Source organism: Camelus bactrianus, chromosome 4 (genome assembly GCF_048773025.1).
Source record: "Camelus bactrianus isolate YW-2024 breed Bactrian camel chromosome 4, ASM4877302v1, whole genome shotgun sequence".
NCBI classification, from domain to species: domain Eukaryota; kingdom Metazoa; phylum Chordata; class Mammalia; order Artiodactyla; family Camelidae; genus Camelus; species Camelus bactrianus.
Genome location: NC_133542.1, coordinates 56,584,274 through 56,607,715, shown reverse-complemented (window position 1 = coordinate 56,607,715; position 23,442 = coordinate 56,584,274). Strand labels below are relative to the sequence as shown.

At 44.4% G+C, this 23,442-nt stretch overlaps 1 protein-coding gene across 1 annotated transcript in view; it reads left to right on the top strand.

The window, feature by feature from the left end:
• Window positions 1-509: 509 nt before the first annotated feature.
• PTPN3 (protein tyrosine phosphatase non-receptor type 3) overlaps window positions 510-23,442 on the top strand; it is a 131,211-nt gene continuing 108,278 nt past the window's right edge. The window contains exon 1 of the mRNA XM_074361967.1: window positions 510-666. Within this exon, the coding sequence (XP_074218068.1) occupies window positions 618-666 (49 nt within the window). The 5' untranslated portion in view covers window positions 510-617. The remainder of the gene's footprint in view (window positions 667-23,442) is intronic.

Here is a 23,442-nt window from a genome sequence, read left to right as displayed (position 1 = left end):
AAACAAAATGAGATAACACATGTGAAGTTACTTTATATGGATTATAATAAGGGCACGTGGATCACTCCCATCTCATGATCCAAGAAGCAAAAGAAAAGTAACTGAGCTCAAGGACCAGAGTTCTGTAGTATCCCTCTTCTCAACCAAAATGTTTTTCCAGAACTGGCAAGGAACAGCAACGAAGTTTTCCCTGGAGTCACATCAGTGCTAACTGGTCAGGACAGCACTCTCAATAATCAGCAGAGCACACTACATCAGGAAGAAATTCTCAGGGCACAAAACCGATTTATTTTCATTGGGAAATAGTCTCTATGACACAACAACAAATTAAGCTCTGGGTGACTATTCCCGTAAAACACGTCCTGTGCTTAGCACTATTATAGCGTGCAGAGACCTGGTAAAGAATCAGTTAAACCTCTGACACATTCAGTGCGGCTCAAAGACCTGTTTCACAGGTTTCCCCAGAGGAAAATAATCATGTTCCATTATACTTTGGAAGCTGATCGAGGCAGGATTTTTGAGACAAGTTCTGGGGTTTACAAGACAGATTTTAGCTTTTCTAAATCACTTTTGAAGTGCCATTGGAAGGATTACGACATTCAAGCCTTGCCAGCATCATGGTGGAGCAGGAGGGATTAATGGCACACGGGCATACGCCGGAAAACTGTAAGTTGCCTTTTTTTAAAAAGCATTTAAAGAAATGGTGAAAATATTGCAGTGTTTACATTCACGCCCATTTTGAAGTGAAAGCAATTGTTAAGCCAGTAAAATCAGAGGGATATTGAAACTGAATTTCCTTTCTTTTATTATAATAGGGCTCTCCTACCAAAAGGGGCGTCATTGTCCAGAAACTCTGTTTTAAAAGAAGTTGTAGAATTGCCAGAAGAGCCTCAAAAAAAAAAAAAAAGAATAAGAGAGTTAATAGTGGAATGTGAATAATGTTTGTAGTTATGCTGCTTGAACTGCATTTCTCTGATGGCAAGTAGGGATGTTCTCAATAAGAACAGTGTGGTTTGGGGGCTAATTCAGACATCTGCATAAACCATCTTCAGTCTCAGTGCCTGAATGACTTCTGTGCCTCAACTCAGATAAACAGAAGGGATTTTGAGGTTCAGGCAGTATATTTTCAGAAGGCTTGCCTACAAATGAACTTTGGTGGAAATAAAAAACTGAACAAGACCGAAGCAAGCCAAGCGTCAGCGAGATCCCTGGGAGGAACAGGTCACAGCCCGCCGATGCCATAGGTGTGCCAGGAAGTGGTCTGGGGCACTCAGCTAACCCTCCCCATGCTGAAGGCCATTCCAAAAGCAGAGAGTCAGAGAGAAGAGATAACATGAGGGTGGAGTATAAATGTCATGTTTTCAAGACATTTTGCCAGGAGAGAGAAAGAAAGAAAAGGAAACCCAGAAAGTAATGACCGGATCAGGCCTGCCCAGTGACATGTTCAGCTGTGGTACAAGGTGGGACGTTTGCAGAGGAAATGCTCTCATGGGGCAGGAATCCATTTGGTTAGGAGACTGCCAATGTTGGACAATTCTGTTTGGGAAGTCAACCTGCAACACCTTTTCTTGTGAAGTATGAGGAGGTGAGAAGGAGGTTGGGGAACCCTCTTTTTAACCTAACCCCCCCCCTTCACTAGAATTTTTCATCAAGACCTTTTGTTCTTTTCTTGCTGAAGTTGCTCTCTGAACCCTTAAGCTCCCCTTGACTGCTTGGAAAACATTGTTTTTTGCAGAATTCTATGTACTTGTGTGCATTAACGCTTCCTTAATCTTTCTAGAACAGTGATCTCTCAGAACTACTGAATGTGCTAGGACCTTGGAGTCTTGGGGTCCCGCCAAGGTCTTGGGGCAGCAGGGATAGGGGGCACCCTGCATTCTGGGCTGTGCCCCGCTCTGCACTCAGCCCTCTCCCCTCAACTCGCTCCCCTCAAATCATACCGGGATTCCACCTGTGAGTTCATATGAAAAAAAGAGTTTCCATTGCTTAAAACAAACCAAAAAAGGTGGAGGGGTCGAATATCACTAAGACATTCAGCCTTTTCATTTGACAAAGAAGGGAATTACGAGTCAGTTAAAGGCAAACCAGCAACAGAAGCCGGGTCTATGGACAACCAGTTCCGCCACACTGGTCTTCCTGTCCCTTTGTCCAAAGGAGTTGGGAGGGTCTTCTTCACCTCACCCACCCTCATCTCCACTTAGCCCATCTCTCATGTTCAAACCCTTACCACATGACACCACATCTCCCTATAAAAGTGAATAGAATCCCTCTGTAGTCAATCCAATTCCACAGACATGTATTGGGCACATTTCTGTGCAGCCCTGTACCAGGTACTGGAGATTGACAGGTGAATAAGACACAGTCCTTGCTCCCAGACATGTATACGGCCTGTTATAATTAAAGGTATCTTATAATTATACTACAATACAAATTCTTTCGAATATATTGTATTACAGAAACAAAAAAGAAAGGGGAAGAAAACATTTTAGCAATTCTTCAAAACATTAAACAGAATTACCTTATGACCCAGTAATTCTACTCCTAGGTACATACCCAAAAGAACTGACAACAGATACTCGAGCAAATACACATAGGTGCTGGCACTCATCGCAACAGCCAAAGGTGGAAACAATCCAAATGTCCATCAACAGATGAATGCATAAACAAATTGTGGTATATCCATACAATAGAATATTATTCAAACATAGAAAGGCATGAATTTCTAATATAGCACTGTCATCATGCAAATGAACCTCAAAAATATTGTATAATATAAAAAAAGCTAGACAAAGGTCATATAGTATATGATTCCATCCAATATTCCAGACAATGACTCTAGATGTACCAAATATCCAGAAGAGATAAATCCAGGGAGACAGAAAGTAGACTGGTGGTTGCCTGGGGATAGGGGGAAGGACAACAGGGGAGTGACTCCTTAATGTGTACCGTGTTTCCTTGTGGGGTGATGAAAATGTCCTGAAACTAGATCACAGTGACAGTTGCACAATGTTGTAAATGTACTACATGCCACTGACTTGTTTAGTTTAAAATGGTTAATTTTTTATGTGACTAAGTGGAGGGTTCTTAAAAGGCTGTGAAAAAGCCAGGAAGCAAGCTTATAGGATCAACGGAGGATCAGCTCACATAAGCCTGGAATGTCTGTGGACTTTATCCTGGGAGAAGTGGAATAGCCAGTGAGGATTTTTAAGTAGGAGGATGACTTGCTCAGATCTATGTTTTCAACTGGATGTTTTGAGTGGAGGGCTGCCAACACTAGGGAAGGTCTGGACTCATGGCAACTAGACACGTGTAGTCTGCTGGCTCAGTGAGAGATCATAAAGAATGTACTAGGATATAAAAATACCTGCCTGATCATGTTTCAGTTAAGTAATCATAATCATCTTCCACTAAATTTGAAGTCAGAAATATAACTGGGATGAAAATTATTAGCCACAATTCTCTGAGAATCCATTTTTATCACAGTTCAGGCCAATATTTTTGCACATTCTACCAGCTCTGGCACCCAACAGAGCTCTCAAAGCAAAATTAACCTGCTTCCCCTTTCTCTGATGATTACTCATAAAGACTTGTCTTTGAGCATATACTTCACTTAGAAAGAAAACTTGGTTTTGATGACAGCAAACTGCAGTCCAAAAATAGGCTTAGGAAAGGGGCTACGATCCAACATTATTACATTTATTTCCTCAGTCTCAATGTTGGCCACTTCAGCCCATCAAGAAATCCCACACACTGTAATTTCCTTAAAGTTGCCAATGGGATTACTTTACGCAGAGAATAAAGATTTGAATGGAACCAGAACAAAAATATCTGCTCCATACTCATCTAAGGAACAAGTGCAACGTAATCTAGCAGAACCATACAGAATCTATCAAACCAAATTTTGATAAAGCTGGGAATTCAAAAGATCTCTGCCTTGTAGTCAGTGTACCTGCCAGTCAGCTTCCCCTTGACTTTCGTTCCGAGGGAAACCCCAAGACTGAGGAGTTTCCTGGACTCACGATTTTCAGCACTAAAACCAGAACATGTGGGTACCTAGCTTTCACTTCCACCAAAACCTCCAAAATTCCATCTTGGATTGCAGGATCAGTTGCATTTGGAAAGCAAACAAGTAACAGTAGCAGTGAAGAGGAGAGAGGAAAAGGAAAAGGAAGAGGAAAAGGAAAATGCATTCAAAGAGCAAGAATGCATTTCTCACGCATCCTCAGACTCACAACTTCAAACCTGTGTACCATGACAAGGATGTAGCTTTCAGGCCGGCTGCAAGAGAAGGTTTTTTCACCTTCCAAATTATTCACTCAACAAACACCTACTGAGGTCCTACCATTGACCAGGCTTAGGATCAAGTGTCGGGATCCAGGGATGAAGATGTGCTAGTCTGGTCCTGGGAGGTGCTCACGGGCTAAAGGTCAAGTAGAGAAGATGAAGTGGGTGATCGACCAAGTCTTCAGAGCATAATTAATAATCAGAGCTCCCAGCTTCCAAGAGCCAGACACTTATACACATTATCTGTCATTCTCACAACTACACCTCAAGGTAGATATTATTGTCCCCATTTTAAAGATAAAAACTAAAATAAAAACTGAAGCTCCAAGAGGCGGAACTTACCCAAAACCACCCAGCTAGCAGTGACATGGGCAGGCAGATTTTGAGTGAGGTGCTCTTGATTCCAAAGACTCTGCCTAGTCTCCTCTTCCCAGATCCCTTTCAGTGTGATCAGGGTTAAGATCAAGGTTGTTCAGAATCTACCCCAGCTTGTCTTAGCCTTTCGTCAGAGAGTACTGTATCTGCATTCTGTATTAACAGCAAAATTACCGTATTTTAAACATTGATGCTAATCACAGAGACAGGGTGGAGGAAAGCTAGATATTTCTGTTTAACTAGCAGACAACTGGAAACTGCTATTAGAGGCTAGACCAAGATGGCCTAGGGAGAAGAAAACATCAGGCTTCATGAGACTGGATTTGGCACTGATTTTCTTGGATAAGGTACAAGCAACAAAAGGAAAACACAGACAAATTGGACTTCATCAAAATGAAAAGCTTTTGTGCATTAAAAGGACACTATTAACAGTAAAAAGGCAACCAAAAGAATGGGAGAAAATATTTGCAAATTACATATCTGATAAGATATTACATATCTTAATATCCCAAATATATAAAGAACTACTGACACTCAAGGACAAAAAAAAAAAAAAAAAAAAAAAACTTGATTCAAAAATGGACCAAGTACTAGAATAGCTATTTCTCCAAAGAAGATATATGATTGGTAAAGAAGCACATGAAAAGATGCTCAACATCACTGATCATTAGGGAAATGAAAATCAAAACCACAGTGGGATACCACTTCACATCCATCAGGATGGCTATTGTTTAAAAAAAAACCACAGAAAATAACAAGTGTTGACAATGATATGGAGCAACTGGAACCCTTGTGCACTATTGGTGGGAAAGTAAAATGGAGCAGCCACTACGGAAAACAGCCTGGCATGTCCTCAAAAAATTAAAAATGGAATTACCATATGATCCAGCAAGACGACTTCTGGCCATATAACCCTCAAAGAAGGGATTTCTTATTCAGTTGGTCTGGGATGGAGCCTGAGAACTGGCATTTCTAATACGTTCCCAGGTGACGCTGCTGCTGCCAGTTCAAAGACCGTAACTTGAGAACCACTTCGAGACGCAGCTAGACCTGACAGCCCTTCTTCCTCCTTCACCTGTGACAAGAGAGAGACGGCGGCATCTCTCCCAGGTGGAGGCCCTGAGTGCGATTCTGAGGACTCAGATTCTTAGAAAACTCAGGGGATGGAGGAGAAGGAACCTCCACACCAGAAAACCACCACCAGCACACAGCCCATCTCCCTCACAGTGATGGGGGGCCAGGGATTGGACCATATCTACCACCATCATAAGCTTACCAGACATTTCTAAAGTCAAAGAGAAGGCAGCCAAGAATCACCAAATAATCGCCAGTACTAGAGAACAAGAGCATCAATGCCAAGAAAGAGAATCAATTCATAAGGAAGTGGAATTGATCAAATGAAAAGATGCTAAAATAGGTATAATTAATACCCTCAGATAGACGCCAGAGACACACATCCACACATGTAAGAAAGAAGAAGGGGAAGAGGAGGGGAAGAAAAAAAGGGGGAGAAGAGATTGTTATAAACACACACACACAGACACACACAGACATGCACATTGATTTGTTTTTAGGCATTACATGTAGTATACAGAAATTTTCCAATATTAACAGCACAGCTCAGTAAATTTTTACACTTGTATGTATCTTGAAATCACCACCTAGATCAAACCCTGCAGAAGGCTCCCTTCCCTGTTAGTAGCCCCCAAAGATAATCATTATTCTGCCTTTCAGCACTATAGATCTGTTTTGACTGCTTTTGAATCTCATACAAATAAAATCAGCAGTTACGTACTTGTCTGTGTCTGGCTTCTTTCGCTCAACTTTATGTCTATGAGATTCATTCTCCTTATTGTGTGTAGCAGTAGTTTGTCCTTTTTCATTGATGTATAGTAGTCCATTATAGGAGTATACATACATATCACAATTTATTTTTTCACTCTTGTTAGTGGACATTTGGGTTGTTTCCATTTTGACTAATAAATGATGTGGCTAAGAATGTTCTTATAACATATCTTTTGATGAACATAGATACTCATTTGTCTTGAGTATATATCAAGTGGCATTATTTGTCTTGAGTATATATCGAGTGGCAACATTTACTTATGTTTAACTTTAGTAAATGCTGTCAACTAGTTTTCCAAAATGGCTGTACCCTCCCTCTGTATATGAGAATTCCAACTGCTCTATATCCTGGCCAGGATTAGATTTATTAGTTCTTTTAATTGCATTATGACTGGGGCGGGGGTGGGGGGAGTAGGGAGGAAATGGAGGATCATGTGGTTTTAATTTATATTAGCCTAGCAAATAGTGATATTGAGCACCCTTTCATATGCTAATATTCAGATATCCTCCTTTGTGAAGCAATCATTACAGTCTTTAGCTTATTTTCTTAATTGGACTGCATGTCTTTTTCTTATTGATCTGCGAGAGTTCTTTATATATGCTGGGTGTGAATGCTTTGACAGATATATGTGTATTGCTAATGTTCTCTACCAGTCTGTGGCTTGCCTTCTCACTCTCTTAATGGTGCCTTTTGATGGATGGAATTGTTCATAGTAAGTTAATTCATCAAGCTTTTCTCTTATGGTTTATACTTTTTGTATCCTATTTAAATTTTTTTTGCTTACCCCAAGATTATGAAGATATCCTGCCATGTTTCCTTTTAGAATCATTATCATTTTATCTTCCACATTTATATCTATGGTCCATCATGAATGCTTGTATATGGTGTGAAGGGTCATTCTCTTCTTCTTTTTCTTTCATTTTTTTATGAATATCCAGTTGACCGAGCACCATTTACTGAAAAGTTGATGCTTTCTCCATTGACTCACACTATAACATTCATCATAAATTAAGGGTGGAGGGAGGGCTGCTGAACTCTATTTCATTGGTCTGTTTGTCCATGTATCACACTGTCTTGATTTCTGTAGCTTCACAGTAAGTTCACATCTGGTATTGAAAATCCTCATCTCTGTTCATCTTCTACAATGTTGCCTTAGCCATTCTAGGTTTTTTGATCCCATACAAATTTTAAAATAAATCTGCCAATATCCACTTTAAAAAAAACTTCTTGGAGTTTTTATTGAGTTTGCATTAAATCTGTAGATCAACATAAGAGAAAGTTGTATCTTATCCACATTGTGCCTTCCAATCCATGATCATGGTTTATCCCTCACTTTACTTTATTCTCCTTTAATTTCTCTCAGCAATGTTTTATGGTTGTCATCACGCTGGTCTTCGAAATCTTTTATTAGATTTATTCCTAGATACTTTGTGCTTTCTGTTGTTATTGTGAATGGTGTTTTGAAATTTTTATTTTCTGGATGTTTGTTGCTAGCATATAGAAGTACAAATTTGTACATTGACCTCGTACTCAGCTCCCTTGCTAAATTTACTTACTTAGTGCTCTATAGATTGTACTAGATTTTCTTCCTGTTCAAACATATCATCTGTGAATAATAATGCTTTATTTCTTCTTTTCCAATATTCATACCTTTCTAAAAGCCGGCGTAATGAAGTATCATTTACATGCAATAAAATTCACCAATTTTAAGGGTACAATTTAATGAGTTTTGGCAAATGCATACAGTCCCAACATAACCATCACCACAATCAAGATACATAATATTTCCATCCCCCAAAGATTCTTCTCAGTGCCCATTTGCAGAAAGGACTGGGGAGAAAAAAGTCACATTGCTAGTCATATTGCTAGACTGAGTTAATTAGCATGGGGTAACAGCAAACGGGGCAGCTAGACTCTCTGGAAGGAAAGCAGGAGGTGAAGCTTCTCCACAAAGCTGTTCCTCAATCTTTTTTGCACACAAAATCAGTAGGAGGACTCTCTTAAAATCCTACTGCCTGGACTCAACCCCCAGAGATTCTGATTTACTTCCTCTATGGTGGAGTCCAGGCATTGGGTATCTTTTAAAAGCCGCTCAAGGTGATTCCCATGATCGAGCAAGGCTGAGAGTAGTCATTTTGTAGGGGAAGGTAGCTTTTTTTAAACTGTAAAAGCTATAGCAACTGTCACTAAAGGGAATTACCTACAAGGAAAAAAATCGCACCTAATCCTACTGCCTTTGCACAGCAAATATTGTCAGTGCTTTGTCCACAGGCAGACACATTTTTTGCAAAACTCTATGCATTGTGGTCATGCAATTTTCCTTTTACTTTTTTAGTTACCATTATCATAAACTTCTTGCTTATACCCCTACATAGGGAGGCAGTTTAGGGTAGAGATTCTGAGCATGGGCTTTGGAGTTAGATGAACCTGGGTTAAAATCTCAGATTTTTCACTTAAATACTAGGGCTCTCCAGCAAACTCCATAACATATTTGAACTTCAGAAGCTCTAGCTGTAAAATAGGAATAATGGTCCCTACTTCTTAGGTACCTACCTCACAGGTTCATTCTGGGGACTGATGTTTGTGAAGTCGTAACAGCAAAACACCTGGCAGGCACACTTCAGGCTTTCAGTTACGGTAGCTGTTAATATCATCGAAATAAGTAGGATTGTCCACTGAAAGGAATGACATTCTAGGGCACTAAATGTCAACAGATCAAGGGATTGGGAGAAGAAGGGACCTCATTCATACTCACCACCAAGGATTCAGGAGGGCTGGGGGAGTGGCTTATAGAAGACGGCTGTGTGTGTGCGTGTGTAAGTGGATGTGCATGTGTGTCCATCCTAAAGTCCTGTGTGGGGTGGAGTTACCACAGTCAAACCTAAATCTGAGAGTAGAAGAATTCAAGATGACCCCTGGATCACCTGTTTCAATGCCAACACCATGACCACAAGAGCCATAAGGAATGGAATGTACAGGCCAATTGAGCAAATTCTCTTGTTTTCTCTCCATGAGGCTGAAAAACCAGGCTGACTCCAAGGAGGACTAAGGGAATATCTCTGGGGGTCTTGGACTCATCACAGAAGGTCAGGTGCTGAGGATGGAGGAAAAGCATTCTTGTGTCAGGTGGAGTGAGAGTATCAGGCCATCTGACTCTTTAAAACAATAATAATAATAATATAAATTGATAGAGAAGTGCTATTCCAAGCACTTTCATTAACTAAATTAAATCATTTCATCCTCACAACAATCCTATGCAGTAGGTGTTATTATCCCCATTTTACAGATGAGGAAACTGAGGCACAGAGCAGTTAAGTAAACTCGCCCAAGATCACACAGAAAATGGTAAGAGTCAGAATTGAAAACCCAGGGACCATGTTCTCAACCACCACTGTACCCCAAGCAGATGAAGTGAGTCATATTAGTTATAATTAAATTTAAATAGTCTTTGTGAAGATACCATATCATATTTGCTCAACCATTCCCCTTTTATTTAGCATTTCCCACTCCTAGCTGTAGCAAACATCTTCATGCGTATAGCTTTTCACGTCTGTTGAATTATCTCAGGATTCTTTCCCGTGAATGGCGTTACTGGGTCCAAGGAGATAAACAGTGTTATGGTTGTTGCCACATACTATTGGAGCGTTTACCGAACAGGCTGCACCAGTTGACAAGAGTCAGTAGCAGAGTACCACTTTCACTGCCACCTCAAGCAGCATGGGTAGAATTATTTGTATAAATAAAGAAACATTTATAAAACATTTTTTAAAATTTTATAGCCGCAACAGTTGGAAATGTACAGAATCAGGCTTGCTGGCCAGCTACGCTTCTGGGAGTTTTCCTTTATTCAAGGCCTCTCCATTCACCTTACCTGAAGTTGAACCATTATCCTCCAACAGGCCAGGTCCTGGACTCCCAAAGCATCTGGAACTTTGGAAGGTGAGGGGCCCATACGTTTGGCCTTTCATCTACAGCACTAAATGCTACCCCAGTTTGGCTGGGATTCTTTCCCACTGTACCAGCTGGCCCTCCTGTGTGAACTGGAATGACATTTAAGCCAGGCGAGCTGTCCCCCTCGTCACTGAAACCAGACTTCTGGTTTCTCAGGCTTCTCAGACTTAACTGTATCTACAAAGCACCCGGAGATCTTGTTAAACTAAAGATTCTGATTCAGTAGGTCTAGGGCTGGGCCTGATGGAACAAACTCCCAGGTGCTGTTAATACTGCAGATCCTAGGAACCTAAATTAAATTATTTAAACTCCTTAAATCAGACAGCAAATCAAACCGAGGCAGTCCCATCAGAACCTTCTAATTTCATCTCTGCTTCTGACAGCCTCCAAGTCCTTAGTCTAGTCGAGCCCTCTCTGAGCCTCAGTTTCCCCATCTGTACAAGGAAAGAATGAGACTGGTGACTCCCTTCTGTGGTTTTTGTTTCCATCCTGGACATCTTTAGCCCATTCATATTCTCACATATTTATTCAACAAACAACATTTGAACTCAAACGATGGGGCACAGGCACCTTTTGAACACAAAAAATGTAAGAATGAACAATTTAGACATAGTTGCTGCTTTTGTAGGAGCTCAAGTCTCATGGGGAAGACGAGGAAATTGGAGTTGGAAACAGCATGAGATGTGTCCCGGTAGGAAAAGCGCAAGTTGCTATGGGATAGCAAATGGATCTCACCCAGACTGATGGGGATCAGAGGAGACTTCCCGAAGGCAACCATCCCTAAGCTGAGCCCTGAAGGATGAGAGGTGGGATCCAGGTGAAGCTGAGCAAGGGGAGTGGACTGTGGTCCAGGCCCAGGAGAAGGCGTGGCAAAGGCCCAGGGCAAGAAAGAGCACCGGGCTTTTGTGAAGCTGGGAGAGGTTCGTGTAGGCAGAGCGTGGAGGAGAAGTGGTGAGAGAGGAGCAGGAGGGATGGTAGGGTCCAGAGGGTCGAGGGCCTGCAGCGCCATGGACATGGACATTTTCCTAAAGGGCATGGCAAGCCCCTGGAACACTTAAAGAAGGGGTGGATTTTAGGAAGATGGCTTTTGCTCCAGTGTGAAGACTGGACAAAAGGGGACAAGCTCAAATATGAGGAAACCAGGAAACAGACTGGCAAGTGTTCAAGCGAGAGATGACAAAAGCCTGGACTAGGACGCAGCAGTGGGAGATGGTGGCTTTGGATGTACCAAGGCAGAGACAAGAGGTACAAGTGACAGGTCTTGGCTGAAGGTGGAGGATGAGGAGTTGGAAAAGCACAGAAATCTTTGTGGCTTACAAACCAACATTCATTTCTGGTGCATGGGTCTGTGAGTCAGCTGAGCTCAACCTATCATAGCTGGGCTCAGCAGCAGGCCCTAGGTCAAGCTCAGGTCTGCCCAACGAGTCTCCCATTCAGGGACCCAGGCTGAAGGAGCTGTGGCTATCTGTGGCCTGCTCTTCCTGTGACAGATGGCAGGAGCACTGGGGAAGCAGAAACACAGGTGCCTCCCAGCACAGAGCCACTAGCGCCTCACGAGGAAGGGCCACATGGTCATTCCTTCATTCAAAGCAAGACCTGTGGACAAGCCCAAAGTGAACGAGGTGCAGAAGTATACTCTGCTTCAAGATGGAAAGGAAGGGAGAGTATGTGCTAAACAATAAGACAGCCTACCACAGGGAATTCAGCACAACCCCTGGATAGATGGTGGAGTCATTTACTGAAATAAGGAACACATAAGGAGGGGGACTATGTTTTTGGTTAGGAATGCAGAAAGAAATGGATTCCATCCACATTGAATGGAGTTACCGGTGAGATGCTCAAGCAGAGATGTCAATGAGGCAGTTGGATAAATGGTCCACAGCTCAGGAGAGAGACAGGGGCTCAAGACTTGCATTTGTGAGTCACCAGCGCGGGGTTGGCCGTGAGAAGGGATGAGATCATCCAAGGAGAATCTGCAGTTAGAAACAGGGCAGAACCCTCGGGAACTTCAAGGAATGTTCTTGGAAGAGAGGCCCACGAAGGAGACTGAGGTGAAGCCAAACACAGAGCAAAAATGTCGAGTTCTGAAAAGAGGGAGCGGGCGAGAGTACCAAACACCAGAAAAGTCCAGAGGGTCTGAGCACAGGGAACCGTGTTGCTCATGCTGGGCTATCAGAAGCTAGACCCTCAGACAGCAAATGGAGGAGTTAATTCAACAACCAGCCTCCTGCCTCTACCTCTGGAACAAGGCAGGAGACATCCACTGCTCTCTCAAAGTAGATTCACGTAAGCTTTTTATCAAAGTACAACATACGCATGGAAAGATGCACAAATTTTAAGTGACGTAAGCTTTTTATCAAAGTACAACATACGCATGGAAAGATGCACAAATTTTAAGTGCACGTAAGTGTACGGCTCAGTGTATTTCCCCAAGATAAGCGCACCGTGTACCCAACACCCCAGCAGTGCCCCAAAGCCCTCCCCTTGTCCCCTTCACGAAACCCCTTCCACACCCCAATTTTGAAAAGAAGTCGGTGTCACGTGCGACCAGCTGGGAACCTTGCTGAAACTGAGGCTCCCAAGTTTCAAACTCAGAGCTTCCTGTGCTCACTGCTCCCCCACCCCATCCTCCCTCCAGAGGGCTCTCTCTTTCCCTGATTCATTGCTCCTCCTCTCCGTTCATCATCCATTCAGCACATTTGAGTTGAGGGCCTGGGTGTCACACACTCCCCCATGGGGCAGAGAGAGAATCTAAAGGTGAGTAACCCCAGGCCTCGTGCTTCAAAAGACAGACATGTCAACAGGCAATTACCAGACCCTGTGATGCTGTGGTAATAGAGGTGGTGCTGTGTGTGTGGGTGTCGAGGGTGTACATGCAGGTGCACTCAGGGGGAAAAGCATGTAGGAAACAATTGAAATTGTGGAGGCAGGATCAACAGGACTTCTAAGTCTTTGCTGGGGTGGAACGGGACTGGCTTTAGCTTTATGTCATGGACTTTCGTAGCTGCTCTTCATTGCTCACCACTTGGATCAAGCACAGGCAGCCTCCTTCCAATCTAACCAATCGCACCACTGACAGTTCTGTGACTGGACAGTAGAGGGCGTTAAAATACTGTGCTTGATACAAACTGCCATGGCTTCCATAATCTAAAAGGAAACATTTTCATAAAGGCTCTGCAAGAAAATGAGGAAAGAGATGAAACCCAGAGAGGGGAAGAGATGTGCCCAGGATCACACAGCTGCTCAGTAGCAGAACAAACCCATTCTCCCAGGCCCATGCAATTTACTCTTTGATGTTCTAAATTTTCCAAAACTTGCAATTTGTATAATTTAAGGATGCTTCCAGAAACATTATTCTTTTTCCTTTTTTTTTTTTGCCATGATGTAGAGGTATATTTCAGTTTATAAACCTATTCCAAATATAATGTATATTTGCTTTCTCTTTCTTTCTAAATCTGAAAATGGTGTCAAATTCCCTGGGGAAGTATAGTGGTTCAGTGCACACCCATGCTCTGCATTAAGTCTGGGTTTGACTTGTAAGCTCTGCCTTCTTCTTGGTATGACCCCAGATGCGTTTCTTAACTGCTTCCAGTGTCTCCATCCTACTCTGTCAAATGGGGCCATGATCACACACATGCCACAAGAAGCTGTTGTCAGGGTTAACTGAATGCAAATGAAGTGCTCTGAACAATTCCTGGCAAGGAGCGATGGCTCCATCAACACGGGCTCTTACTCTCAATCTCCTGGCTGAGCAGCGCTGGTCAGCCACTCCGTGCTGTGTCTGGGTGGGTGAGGAGCCCAGCCATGTGTCCTCTAGCCTGTGCAATCAACAGGCTTGTTTGGTTTCAAGTCCTCATTCTTCCCTGTTGTTATGGGCTGTGTGACCATGAGCAAGTCCCTTCACTGCCCTGGGCCACAGTTTCCTCATTCCTCAAACAGGACTGATAATATCACTATGATGATGATGATGATGATGATGATGATGATGATGATGATGATGATGATGATGATGTCTCCTAGTGCAGCAAAAACTCCTTTTAGGTCAATTCAACAAATATTTTCTGATGCCCTACTATGTCCTAGGCCTAGTGTGGGGTCCTGGGGAGAAAGAGAATCAGTCAAAGCCATGTACTTGAGGATCTAGTAGTGAAGCGGGCTAGAAAGGCTGGTGATCATACAAATTTACCAGAGACTATGGTGAATACAAGAGAAGGAGCACTAGTTAGAGGGTTCCAGGAAGTCTTCCTGGAGGTGGTGAAATCTCAGCTGGCTTTTGAAGAATGAATAGGAGCTTGCCAGGCTCATCTTCCTTTAAAGTCAATGGTGATAGTTTGTGGAATCAGGAGTCCTAAATGGGGGGTCTCTAGTACATATCATTCTAAGCTTTTCTTTTGTCTTAACCTCATGGACCTCAGGCCCAATACTCCAAGCAGTCTCCCTCTTTTTTTCCCTTCCTTCTGAGGGAGGCAGCAAGCTGGTGAATTAAACCTGCTTTAGAAGAAAAGAAGCTCAAACCACAGCAGTTTGGAAAAGGTGGGAGGCCCCCGCCCACACAGATCACCTGGAGGCAGGTCACCCTGACTAGCACCTGTCCCAGGGGAGCATCCCACAGCTCCATCTCTGCCTTCCAGTAGAGAAGACATGAAGATCCCAGCCTCTGTTCCTCCTCCAGGCAGCCACACAAGACATTGCCATTCACATCTTCGCGATTCTATCTCTGCCTGAATTGTTCTTTCTCATCCTCTCCCTGCCCACCCAAATTCCACATCACCTCCGGGAGGCTTCTGTTGCCTGCCACCCCGGCAGAGTGGTCCCCCTCGCACTTCCAACGTGACCCAGAGGGACATCATCATCACCCTGTATTCTAGGCTCTCCCTCCCATTAAGCAGTGAGCTCTCTGCAGGCAGGTACTGTGTCTCAGTCACTTTCTGTACCCACAGCTCCTGGCACAGAGCGGGACTCAGAGCACCTTGCTCGGTAAATGTTTGCTGAATTGAATCGGACTGAACTGAACTGAAATCGTCCCAGATTCCTGACTCTTTCCAGTCAGTGTTTTTGGTTGTCTTGGCAGGAAGCAGAGGGCACCCTCAAAGAGGTAACTGAAGAGCATGTAATGAACAAAGTATTTAGAAGTCTGGGTAAAGTGAAAGGAAATTAAGATGGTGAAGCACCCAGAGACCGGGTTACTGCCCCTAGGCCTGAAGAATGGAGGAAGGGAGCTGGTGTAGAACTTGGCCAGAGAGGCAGCCAGCAGAGAAAGGCCACCCGACGGGAGCAGTGGATGCAGCCACTGCCAAACCACAGCATGGGGGGGTCACCTCCCACTCATCTCCTGCTGTCACCGCACCCCCATTGGTTGAACCCAAACGGAAGCCAGAGAAGAAAGGAGCCAGGGCGGGTACAGGCCACAGAAGGCAGCTTCCCTGGGCATGGAACAGAGTGAATAAAAGCAAAGAGCGGATCGGGATGGGGAAATGGGGGATACCCAGTACAACTGGTTTTTCCCAAAATATCCTACACATTTCATCAGCATCAGAATCACTTCAGGAGCTTATTTCTGAAGCAGATTCCTAGGCTCCAGCCCAGACCTACTAAATCAAAATACCGATCGATGGGGCCTGGGGACCTGCATTCTCAGGAAGTTCCCTCTCACCACCCAAGGCAATTATGGAAATCACCCAAGGACCTCTGAAAAGTATGGGATTATGGGAAGCTTGCACTTGGTTCATTCAGAATGTGAACCTACAGAGTCACCCCAGGTATGGGGTCTCCTGATGCTGGTTCTCTATCCACGACTCCCAAGGCCCAGGACGCCTAATTCATTCATTCCCCCAGCATCACTGAGGATGTGCTAACGTCTGGGCCCCATGGAGGGTTCTAGCAACACAAAGGTGAACCAGGATGGTTCCCACCTGAACATCCTAGAGGCATGCCGTGTAGGGATTCTTCTGGGGGCTCCAAAAACATGTCTACCAGCTGGGGATGACTCCTCAGTGCTTCTGCAAGCACTGGCCCAAATAATCACCATCACACACATGACACCCAAATATACCTCTCTCCTGAGTTTGGGTGTGTAGCTGCCTAGAAAACATACATATGGAGGCCCCACAATCCCCCCCGGTCCCCATGGCTTAAAGGGACTCATCTTCTAACCCCCGACCAAGGCTCCCAACCTCAAGGAGAGGTGCCATCAGCCACCCTGTTGTTTAAGCAGAAACCGGGCACCATTTACAACACCTCTCCCTCCCCACCCCACCTCCAGTTCCCAGGTCTATCCATTCGTTCAGCCTCCTAACTCTCCACCTCTTCCCTTCTCTAAGCTTCACCCAGCACCTCAGGTCATTTTCATTTTCCCCCTTTATTACCCAATGACCCAACAAGTGTCCTCGTCCTTCCCAAGTCATTGTTGCCAGAGGGATCTTGCAAATATGTCAGATCCGAACGTGTCACTCCCCTGCTTAAAATCATCGATGCTCCTTGGTGCCCTGGGGACCTAGTCCAGACTCCTTACTAGTACACAAGGCTCTTCACATCAGGCCAAGCTTGAGTTTCGACCTCATTCCCACACTTCCCACCCCCTCCCCGCCCCTCACACCCTCATCGTAGATTTTAAGCTCATGCACTTGCTCACCTTCTCCCTAGAACGTTCTCCCCCTGCTATACCTGGTCAATTCCTCTTCGCCTAGCAAAGGCATCTCAAGGGTCATTTTATCCTTAAAGTCTTCTCTGACCCACCAGACTGGATGAGTCTGCACTCCCTCAGTATCTTGCTCTCATTTCTGATCGATTTTATCTCACCAGCTGGGAGTAGTCTGTCAGTCTCTTCCATTAGTCTGCAACCTTTCTAAGGACAAGGACCAGTTGTGCCTAATTTGCCTTTGTATCCCAGTGCCTGACAGAGTGCCTTCCAGTCACCACGAGTGGGTGGATAGGGAGGTAGACAGATACACTGAATTAGTAGTAGTCTTTTGCATGGAAAAAGATCTTCCAAGAGAAGACCTGGGGCCAGCTGGTTTCTGACAGGCATTTCATCCAGCTCCACAACCAGTGGAGTGTACCGTGCACTATACCAGGCTCTGTGCCAGCACAACAATCTAGAACAATGTCTCCCGTCGAGGACTCTTGATAGTAGAGGAGACATTGTCTTAGTGAAGCTTTTTCAAGCTGCAAGGAAAAGATATACTCAGGTTTCTCAGATGCTAATGAAAGAGCTAGATTAAGGTACTTTCTGCATAGAAGAGTTTCTGGTATGGAAGTAAGGAAGTATGAGAGCCCCCCCCAACCCTCCCCCCTCCCGGCAGCAGCCCAGTCCCTCTGGAACAATGCCTCCAAAGCGGGGAGGTCACGTAGATGTCATGGAGCTTAGAATGAAAGTGCTTTGTGTCAGTCAGCTTTTGTCCCAGTAATGCTGGATAATAAGCCACCCCCCAAAACTCAGTCTCTTAAAACAACAACTTGTTTGCAGTTTGGTTCTACTTCACGATTTTCTCACTACTCTGGGACCAGCAGTGCACCTGGGGCCATCTTTTTATGGCAGGAACAGAAGTTCAAGAGGGACCAGTTCAACCACACGAGCCTGCTGCACGCCTCTAACTGCATCACGTCTGCTAACCTCCCATTGGCCAAAGCAAGTCACATGGTCCAGCCCAAAGTTCAGCAGGGAGAAGTCCAGCTACTTCTAGTGGAAGGAACTTCAGGGTCCCGTGAAAGAGCTTGGGTGCAGAGGGGAGGGAAGAATGGGGATCGATGCAATCTATACAACCCACCACACTCCGCATTTTTCAGAGTAGAGTTCATCTTAAAAATAGACATTAATGACTTCATTTTTTTGTCCTCTCACATATAAGCTCACATAAAATCAAGGACTTTGCTCTATCCCCAGAACCTAGAAGAGTGCATGGCAGACAGTTGGTGCCACTCAATTTGTTGAATGACCGAATGTCTCTTGCTGTTTCCTCCTCACATTCTCACTTCCCAAGAGATGGCGTCTGAGGAGATAGGTTTGTCACCATCAAAGACTGTGTAGGGTGCAGACTAAGGAGCCTTGGATTTTATTCTGTGAGTAAGCCTCAGGGAGCCGTTGTATGATTTTGAACAGGGGAGTAACATGTTCAGACCTGTGCTTTAGCAAGATTAACCTGTTACCAGATTCCAAGAAAAAACTGAGAAGAAACTGGGAGGCTAATTGGGAGGCTATTTATAGGAGCCCTGGTGAGAGATAAGGAAGTCCTGAAGTGGAAGGTGGACTTAAGGATGTCCCCTGGGACACCTCTACTGTGGAGGTAGAATGGAGAGAACGTGTCATTTTCTTAGATGACAAGACATTGAGGTGTTGAGGCTGGCAGCCCAGGCAATGGGCAGATGGTCAATGGATAAGAAACAGGCTTGTGGGATGGGGTTTATCTACTAGTTTGGGACGTGTTGAGTTTGAAGCGCTTGTGGGACATCCAGCTAGAGGTATCTAATAGGCACCAGAAATTCAGAACTGGCCTTCGGAAGATATTTCTCATGAATAGCTTAATCTATTCATTTATATCAAATATCACATTTACATATAATACGTCCGTAAACTCTTCTAAACCTGCTGGGTACCCCCACCAGCTACAGATCAGGTAGGCAAGCAGCTTGTGGCGAGTTGTTTGGCTTTCAAAAGTCTCAGCATGGAGAGGAAACTTGCAGAGGACAGCAGCAGGACATCAGAGTCAGAGAGAGACATGACCACTGCCAGGCATAAGCACCTTTCTTCCTCTAGAATGTTAAACCCCACCAAAGACAGCCCCTGACTTTCACACAATCAATAAATGTTTATTAGTTCCTTTTCCATGCCAGGCACTGTGCTCAGGGCCAGAGACACCAGGATAAATACGGAAAAATCCCTGCCCTCGAGGTGGGGGAAGGGGCAGAGACTTCCAGACTTAGGTAAACGCCACCAAGTGACACAGGACCTTGGATAAATGTTCAGTGGGTGTTAGTAACAGGGGCTGGTTGATTCTGTCTGACTAGAGGGTGGAAGATAGTAACAGACACCAAAGTTCAGGAAAGGTCCAGGTGAGTGGGGATGAACAATGACAAAGAACATTCCAGATACAGAGCATAGCTTGAGCCAGGGCTAGAGACAGAAGTGAACAGAAGTGACAGGAGACTGCATTAGCCTTTTGGAAGGGCTGACACTTGGGGGCAGCAGGAGGGGAAGGCCAGGGGCCAGGGGAAGGAGAGACCAACATGATTCGGGACTCAGGGTGCACAGCTTTGAACCCCAGGTGGAGGAATTAGAAGTGTAGCCAGGATTTCCTGTCCTTGAAACACTTTAAATAGGGGTTCCAAAAGTCTGGCTTTCCCTTCCTTAGGAGAACAAGAGAATGCACAATGAATCCTGATTGATTATCTAAAAATATATAAAATATTGGAATCCCTGGCATGATATATTTATGATCAGAGACGAGTCCTGTGCGTGGTGTGTTCAGTGTGGAAGCATCATCACTACCTCATCTAGTTCTCACGGCATCTGAGACGCAGGTGTTCCCAACATCTCATTGGCAGATGAGACCATTAGACTTAGAAGGAGTCCCTCACAAACACTTCTCATGGTTATCACAAAAACTTTTCTTCAAAAAGCCTTAAAGATTCGCGCGAGACTGTCTAACTAAGGAAGTGTGTCTTCTCTGCTCTCGGGAATGAGAAAAGTGTGTTTGGCTGCCAAATGACCTTCGGAGAATTGTGCTGGTTGGGCCAGTGGTTTCCAAATGCCCTTCAGACTGTGGATCAGCTGCACCAGAGTCACCCAAGAGTTTTCACTGCCCAGGTGACTCTGATTCACAGTCAGCTAGAAAAGTGGTCATTTTGGCCTCTTTCAGTTGCAAGGATACCTTGAGGCCATAATGGTGAAAACGTGTCCCATACACCTTCTGCCTTGGCATCGCTCAGGCAGCTTAAGAGTCATGCAGTTTGCTGGGCCCAACCCAGATCAAACAAATCAGCATCTCCAGAGATGGGGCCCTGGAATTTGTTTTTTTAAACAAGTTCCCAAGATCTGCTTGTTCATTTACTTACAGATATCTCTTAAGGTCTTATCTATGCTGGAGTGATAGACATCATTCCAGGAATGGGGGTGTAATGGCAAGCAGGACCCACAACATCCCTCCCTTAAAGATACTCACATTTTGGTTCTGCTCTTTGGATGCTGGGGTTTGACAACTCCTGCCTTAGTATTGCTGTATGACTATAGGGACCAACGTGGAAGATGGAAATCTCAAAGAATCCCAGAATAGACAGTCAGCTGGGCCCAGGCGAGCCAGGAATAAAAGCAGTTTGGGAACGAAAGAACGCAAGGCAGAGGCCTCAGCTGCAGAAGTCTGGTTGTGGCTGCCCCAGTTACCTATTGCTGGAAACAAACCACTCTCAAGATTTAGTGGCTGAAAACGATGGTTTTTTGTTTTGTTTTGTTTTGTTTTGTTTTGTTTTGTTTTGTTTACTTCCTCATGATTCCATGTGTTGGCTGGGTGGTTCTTCTACTGGTCTTCTCTGGGTTCAGCCGAGACAAATCTGGCATGACTGGGCCTCTCTCCATGGAGTCCTTTATCCAGGGCTTCTTAATGGCATGGTGGTTTCAGGGTTCCATGGGGGTCAGCCCCAGTGGGCAAGTGACTTAAATACCGACTTGTGGCATGTTCGCTGATGTCCCATTAGCCAAATCAAGTCACTTTGGCCCGGCCTCTGTGAGAGGGGACTACACAGGGGTATGGACACCAGGAAGTCACCTCTTTGGGGGGTCATTAGTGTGACATTTAACCACAGTTCCTCTGGCTGTCTCTTGCTCTCGGGATCTCTTTGTGTGTCTTCTCACTTCTTTCCCTGTGTTCTCCTGTTTAAATTTCTACATGAAGGAATCCAGTCGATCTTGCTAAGCGCTTCCATGGCTCATGGGCTTCCCAGCTCTTGGGGATGCTAGGACTCAGGAGGACGCCTGCAGGGCTGGGGTAAAGGAGATGAGAAGGAGATGATGGGTATCTTAGGCCTCATACTTTACCCTCCCATAGAACAGTCATGAAATTCCCGTGGTCAGTGCCATAGTCACCCTGACATAAAAATATCCTCCTGTACCATCACCTGCGAGCAAAGCTGAAGTTCTGTGTCTGCTGTGGGTTAGGGAGATTTTTAAAAATACTTCCTTCATAGTTTTGAAGTGCTATGTGTATGTGGCAGAAGCTATGAAAAATATGAAGAAGAAAATTAAAATCACCAGTTGCTCTAGACTGAATTTTTGTAGCCCCCCTCCCCTCACATGTATCTGTTGACGCTCAATCCCTAGTGTAATGGTATTTGGAGGTGGGCCTTGGGGGTGATTAGGTCATGAGGGTGGAGCTTCATGAATGGGACTAGTGCCCTTATAATAAAAGAGAGCTCCCTCACCCCTTCCTCCATGTGAGGCTGACCGTGAACCCAGAAATGCATCTTTACCTGGCACCAAATCTGCCGGCACCTTGATCTTAGATTTCCCAGCCTCCAGAACTGTATGAAATAAGTGTTTGTCGTTTATAGCCACCCAGTCTATGGTGTTTTGTCATAGAAGCTGGAACCAACTAAGACCCAATCATATCATTACCTAGAAATAATTATTCAACTTCTTAGTGAAACTTCTTTCAGACATTTTTATGTGCGTAAATGTTTTTCTTCATGAAGTATGCTATGAATACACCTGTATGTCTTCATCTAAACTGCATCACTAGCATTTTCTCATGTGAAATAATTTTGAGTTATATAACCGTCAGTGGGCCATAACTATTGTACATTCAGTCAGTTCCTTATTTCATATTTTTAGCAGTGATCAACAGTGCTAAAATAACCCATTTCTGTTCATAAGCCTTTATCTGCATTTGACTAGATGAAGTCCACATTTTTTTTCCTTATAAAGCACAGCTTTCAAGATTACTTCAGTTGCTTAATAAATAGCTAAAGAGATATTTTTCCTCCTGGATGGGAAGGATACTTTCCTCCGCTCCATATGCCTAGCCTGGCTTTGCAGAACGGGCCCACTTCCTCCCGCTGGACAGTCCTTGTCTATCCCCATTTCCGTGTGGGTGCGCAGGACAGCCAGACTGGGTTGGGTTCTCAGTGACTCCACCAAAGCTGGAGACAGAGCTGTACATGTTCCCACGGTCACCTCTTTATCCAAAGCATGGAAAACTGATTTCATAACTGGCACAGGCTGTGTTTGGGTCAGGAACCCAACATTAACTGCAAAGACTGACCTCAACCCAGGGAACTTGAGAAGAAACTAGATAACACTGTTGGGAAATTATTCCCTCGTCTGAACTGGCAATAGAAATATGTACTAGTATTATGCACTTTTTTTTAGGCCACTGAACCAAGTGTAATGGAAAATAATACACTGGCCTTAGTAAGTCAAGGGAATTGGCCTGACTTGAGTATCTCAGTAAGGTGATCCAATTTCCACTAGTTTCCTCTCACATCACACTCTTAGTAGGTTCCAGGTTCTTTCTAGGCTCCCGGTATAAGAAGACACGATGTGAGAGTTCACAGTTGGGGTAGCAGACTTGCTCAATGGCACATAATGTGTTCACTGTGAATTTAGTGGAATCTAAATGCAGAAGGAGGGACCCAGAGTCTGCCGGTGCAGTCAGAGAATCTGGTTCCTCAGACTGTACAAAACTGAAGGATGAAGCCTGCCCTCAACGCATCTATTCTACAGCGTGAAGATGAAACATCGTTACGAGTGCTGAAAATTGGCCAGCTTCCCACATCTGAGACTGTATATGATTCTAGATTGCAATGAAGTTGAAACCATGAGGCACTAAGTGGGGTTTAGTCCCCCACTCTATTCCCTGGTAATTTCTATGTTGGATTTTACTCACCCTGTTCTCCCTGGTCCTGCTGCCTAAAGACGCAGCTCACAGAACCAACTCACTCAGAAACTCAGGTAGACAACCAAGGGGTGTATCCTTTACCTGTAGACCTTCTTCCAGCAC